Consider the following 5,602-nt stretch of genomic DNA (forward strand, 5'->3'; position numbering starts at 1 on the left):
ACAAATCATATGCAAAATGTCAACAATTAAAAGACTAATAAATAAATCAGATTGTCTTGTTGAGAACTTGAAATCATTTAATATTATTCTTGTCTTAAGCATAACAAGTTATGTTTAAACATAAAAAAAGTAAGAACAATAACCTTAAAGATGTATTCTCTGAAAACAAGCCTTTGAGTACATTTTAAGATTTTATATTTTGAGAATGTTGATTTGATTGCTTGATTTTTAAATATAGTGTAATATTCTACAATAAATGCATGACATATAAGGGGAAAAACAAGTTATACTGTACTGTAAGTTACTTTAAATAAATTTTTAGTATGTATAGGAAATGTTTAGGCTCATGTTGAACTGTGTGATAAAGTAATCATGGCTTAAAGGTACACTCTTTTTGTTTATGTTGCCCAGGAACACTATGGGAATCCACTCGGATGTATACTGATACCTTGTGGTGTGGATGTATGCAAAAGCAACACTTTTCAGTTACGAACACCATTGTAGAAATGCATTTTTCAAAGTTAACCTGCTTCTCTTCAAAGTCAAGATTAATTTAGTCCACAAGCAATATGTTGGCCCCCATGAGGTCACCTAATTTACACATTCAGGAAAAAAAGGTACAAAAGCTGTTAATAGGACAGAAGTGAGGACAGATCAGTGGTGTTCAGTGGGCATGAGGACGCAAAGTATGAGAGAACTTCACTCAAAGCGGAGGATCTGAAAAGCAGATTTAGAATTGAATCTTATACTAAAGCTCCCGAAAGCAACATGAAAAAGTGATCTTTAGGATATGGGGAGGAAATCCACAACTGAAATGGATATAATGTTTCTGTTTTCTTTTCATAAAGTACAACCTGGAGGACATATCAATATTTTAATGAACAAAATCATAGAGTGCCCAGACACACACATTCTTCAAAGTTCACCTGCATTAGTGAACAGGCGATTATTATTAATGTTGCAATCATGGTGTAAAAGTTTAAAGGAATAAACATTCTAATAAATTAAATAATAAAAGCAGATGAAACTATGAATATAAGGGAATAAAGCATCCATATCATGAATTTTTGGACCAAATAACTCACAGACACAAGTCATTGCACAGTCTGTGCTCTTACAAAACAAATCCTGTGAAGACATAAACCTAAATAAACAGTTGCCTGAAGCCATTACACATAAATTGGTACAATAAAATGTGTCAGATGTGACAGGGTGTGAAATTTATCTCACAAGTTAACAAGGCATTCAATGGATGTCTATATATAATTGAAAATTATGATTTAAGGCTGCATTAAGCTGACAACAGGAAATAAAAACAGGATGCTACCAGAGACATCAACCAAAATGAGAGAACTGCTTCTATCTTTGGAGAGGAAAAACATGCCTTTAAAATAATTGTGGCATGATTTAATCGTTTAACATAGATATTACAACAGCATCTGGTTGCACAGGAATGTATATGAGCCAATGTGAAAAAATGACATAATTTAGGATGTCAAATAGATATTTCAGATGAACAGTGCTTTAACGTCTTTCCGATGACATGAATGAATGTGGTAACTGCAGGCAGACAGGTGGCGTCTCACCTCAGCCCTGCGGCCAGTTTTTGCATGGCTGCTTCTCGCTCTTCTGCGTTCTGCTGCGAGCGGCGCAATATGTTGCGCAGCTCCTGCAGGTGGTCAAGCGTGCCCACGAGCTCACCGCGAACCGTCTTCATCTGACTCTCCAGCAGCTGTGTGCGGTGGAGGGAGTTCCGACGGTCTCGCTTGCTGCGCTGGACCTTCAGCTCCAGATCAGACACTAAGACCAGAGCATACAGACAAATTACTCATTCTTCATTCATAACGATTCATTTGTCAACATGAAAACCATGAAACATAGCCTTTAGGCCTATATAAAAAATGTGTTAGGCTACCTTTAAAAAGACGTAAAGACATTTTTAACTACACACTCCTAAAAATAAAGGTTTCAAAAGTTTCACAGAGATTCCAGAAGTAGCCTACCACTTTTTGTTCCACAATGAACCTCAGTGAACAGTTTAAATTAAATTTAGGCTAATTTAATTTAAAAAAAATAAATAAAATAAAAATAAATAAATAAATAGTGTGAAGAATATTTGAAAAATCGAAAGAACCTATTTTTCCCGATCTCACGGCAATTCGTAGGCTACATATTTTACGAGGTGGCTAATTCGTACGACCTCACTCATACAAATTCATACGATTTTTGTTAATTCGTACGTATTTTACGTATTCATATTTCATATGAATTTGTAGCCTACTATTAGGCGTGTTCGACTTGAAGCGGCGCTGCGCAGGAAGGTCAGTGTATGACATCGAAGTACCGCGAGAGCGATTCGAAAGCATAAGGATCCATCTGCTCTCGCGGTACTTTGATGTCACACAGTGATCATTCTGCGCAGCGCTTCTTCAAGTCGAACGCGCCTAATGATTTACACCTAACCCCGCTCCTAAACCTACCCGTCACTGGGGTTTAGACAAATCCTACAAAATCATACAAGTGAGGTCATACGAATTCGTAAAATACATACGAATTGGTCGTGAGATTAGGCTTGTTTGAGATGAGCAAAATCTGCGCAGAACCGATCACCGGTGATCACCGCGAGGTGCATGCCGGTTAGAAAAGTGTCCGAGTTACGTCCGCCTTGCTCTGATGTCATGCTGACATTAGGCTTGTTTGAGATGCGCCTCGCCTCGCCTGAAATGTAGGCGAGAGTAGAGGCGGCTGCAGTGAGGGGAGGAGTGAAATAAGCGCAGTCAAGACGGACGGTTCTGCCCTCTCGAAGTGGAACAGATACCTACGAGATCAAAGGCGGATATCGTGTTATTCTCACTCATATGCTGTGCTGCTGATAAACATGATATCATTTCAGTTCTGTTGCTTTTATATGAATATGAACAAGACACTCAAAGTGCTTGCTATTTAATTCCATACGAAAGGCGTATTTATCATACATATTTTTTATTTTAATTCAAACATGTATTTTAGATTTTTATAGAAAATATGACAATAATCACATATCTCACACAGAGATCGCATTGTCATAGTGTTTGGAAATATTCATGCACAATTTAAATATATAATAGCATGAAATCAGATTTAAAAAATAAAACATTTTAGAAGAGAACGCAGCATCACGGTTGTCTGAACCAATGAGCATTCAGCTATGTCGTCAGTCAGTCGTTTCCCATCATGCTTTTGATCAGCGCAGTCGGTGGAGAGCAACTGCGCGCGACTGCTCAATCGGACACAGCCGCCTCGCCGTCGCGAGAGTTTTTTGGCACACTTCAGCATGACATCAGAGCAAGGCGGACGTAACTCGGACACTTTTCTAACCGGCATGCACCTCGCGGTGATCACCGGTGATCGGTTCTGTGCAGATTTTGCTCATCTCAAACAAGCCTAGTGTGCCAAAAACTCTCGCGAGGGCGAGGCGGCTGTGTCGGATTGAGCAGTCGCGCGCAGTTGCTCTCCACCGACTGCGCTGATCAAAAGCATGATGGGAAACGACTGACTGACGACATAGCTGAATGCTCATTGGTTCAGACAACCATGATGCTGCCTTCTCTTCTAAAATGTTTAATTTTTTTTAATCTGATTTAATGCTATTATGTATTTAAATTGTGCATGAATATTCCCAAACACTATAGTGCGATCTCTGTGTGAGATATGTGATTGTTGTCATATTTTCTATTAAAATCTAAAATACATGTTTGAATTAAAATAAAAATGGAGGATAAATACGCCTTTCGTATGGAATTAAATAGCAAGTTCGTCATATTTATATTCATATAAAAGCAACAGAACTGAAATTATATCATGTTTATCAGCAGCACAGCATATGAGTGAGAATAACGCGATATCTGCCTTTGATCTCGTTGGTATCTGTTCCACTTCGAGAGGGCAGAACCGTCCGTCTTGACTGCGCTTATTTCACTCCTCCCCTCACTGCAGCCGCCTCTACTCTCGCCTGTAGGCGAGGCGAGGCGCATCTCAAACAAGCCTATTGCTTTGATTTTTCCCACTATAAGGATCCATTTGTGAAATGTACATAATAAGTAAAATAATATTGGAAATTAGACATCAGTACTTAGAACTGCTGAGTCTTGTAGAGATTTGTTTTGAATTTATTACTCATTTGTGTTTTTGTCTTTTTTAAAACAGATTTTTTAATAATAAATAAATAAATAAATAAATGAGAAAAAAAAGTCTACTGGGCAAGAACAATAAGCTTAATTCAAGATATATTTAAGTTCACTGCAAATACGTAAATAAGTAAATAAATAAATACAATTTCCAACAAAAACTAATATTTAATAATTTCATAATTAGGTTACATTGTAAGTTTTTCTTTGTTCATTAGGTTTTTCTTTTAATGATTTATTTCATCTGAAAGAGAAAGACTATTAAGTCTTGTCATTTTGGTTACCAAAAGTTTCTTGTTTTAAAGTCTAGATTTTTATACTGTAAAACAAGCAAGAAGTCTAAAGTGCAGATCACTATTGCAGATTCAGGCATTAAATCTGAAGATTCAGATACAGACCCATAGTGTCGCCACAGGCTTTGCTTTCTGATTCTGTCTCTGTCTTCTTCTCCAGCAGGCCTTTGGTTTCTTGTAGCATCTTTTCCATATGAGCCAGCTGAGAGGCGTTGGCTCCACTGGCCCGGCGGATGAGCAGCCGCTCTCTCTCTCTCTCACTCAACTCTTTCTTACAGTTACTCATCTTCTCAAAAGCAGAAAGAAGACGACTCCAGATGGCTTAAAACTGAATTTAGATTTCCCTGCTACTTTGAACAAAATATTACAAGAAAGACAAATCTATGACGTTCAACCAAACACTACCTTGCCATTCTGTTTCCTGTAATAGTCTCCCATTGTGTTTTTTTTTTTCTAATGCTTGCCTATTTCCCCTGTCTTTTAGTTCATCTAAAGTATTCTGTATCAACCGAAGCAGTTCTATAGCTGTTAATAGTCTCTCTGTTAGAAAGGAGAAGATGGTCGTCTTTTATACTCGTTATCGAGAGCAAACTTAGCCTGCAGGCAAACAAACAAAGAGTGAATAGAGTTATGGCAGTCATGAGACCAGCCTGATTCACAGCCATCAGGAACATGGCCTTTTATACTTCGCCACGCACTAATGGACAATACAGCCAGGCGTTCTGGGTAATTCAACATTAAAAAACAGTTTTGTCAATACTGAGATGTTAAATGTTTAAATGTTAAATATTTTTTACACAAATAATCCACAGTGCAGGTGTGTCTCTCACATGGCTTATATGGAGATCTGAACACACATAAGGACTTTAAGACTGTCTCTCATTTGCCTGAGGGCATCACGGCACAGAGCACAGCCGCTCTTCATGTCAATAGGAATAAAAATAAGTGTCTTAACCATAGGCTATTTATTAAAGAAGCCCTAGCTCTGTCAGGAGCACTTCCTTCCCTGTTCGATCTCTTATTGAGGACAGTTTAGTCAGTCTTGTGATGAGTCATGAACACTTTGTTGGTAGCATACAAGGTGAGCAGGAGACAGAGGATGGGTGTCCTTCTCACATGCTGGCACAAGAGTTTCGATATCTG

The 5,602-nt window shown here is 38.1% G+C and overlaps 1 protein-coding gene across 1 annotated transcript; it reads right to left on the bottom strand.

Annotated features, from left to right (window-relative positions):
* Positions 1 to 341: 341 nt before the first annotated feature.
* Positions 342 to 5,121, bottom strand: si:ch73-389b16.1 (uncharacterized). Its single transcript, XM_058779737.1, has 2 exons — positions 4,565 to 5,121; positions 342 to 1,800 (listed from the first exon to the last, which is right to left on the bottom strand). The coding sequence occupies exons 1-2, from the start codon at positions 4,743 to 4,745 to the stop codon at positions 1,583 to 1,585; spliced, it is 399 nt and encodes a 132-aa protein (XP_058635720.1). The 5' UTR covers positions 4,746 to 5,121; the 3' UTR covers positions 342 to 1,582.
* Between the last annotated feature and the right edge of the window lie 481 nt (positions 5,122 to 5,602).

This window comes from Onychostoma macrolepis, chromosome 06 (genome assembly GCF_012432095.1).
Source record: "Onychostoma macrolepis isolate SWU-2019 chromosome 06, ASM1243209v1, whole genome shotgun sequence".
Taxonomy (NCBI): domain Eukaryota; kingdom Metazoa; phylum Chordata; class Actinopteri; order Cypriniformes; family Cyprinidae; genus Onychostoma; species Onychostoma macrolepis.

What these genes read in the sequence shown, in the direction of transcription:
- si:ch73-389b16.1 (XM_058779737.1), bottom strand. Translation starts at nt 4,745, where the DNA reads ATGAGTAACTGTAAGAAAGAGTTGAGTGAGAGAGAGAGAGAGCGGCTG. An exon ending in AGCCTGTGGCGACACTATGG is followed by an intron (nt 1,801 to 4,564) that starts GTCTGTATCTGA and finishes CTCTGGTCTTAG; the next exon opens with TGTCTGATCTGGAGCTGAAG.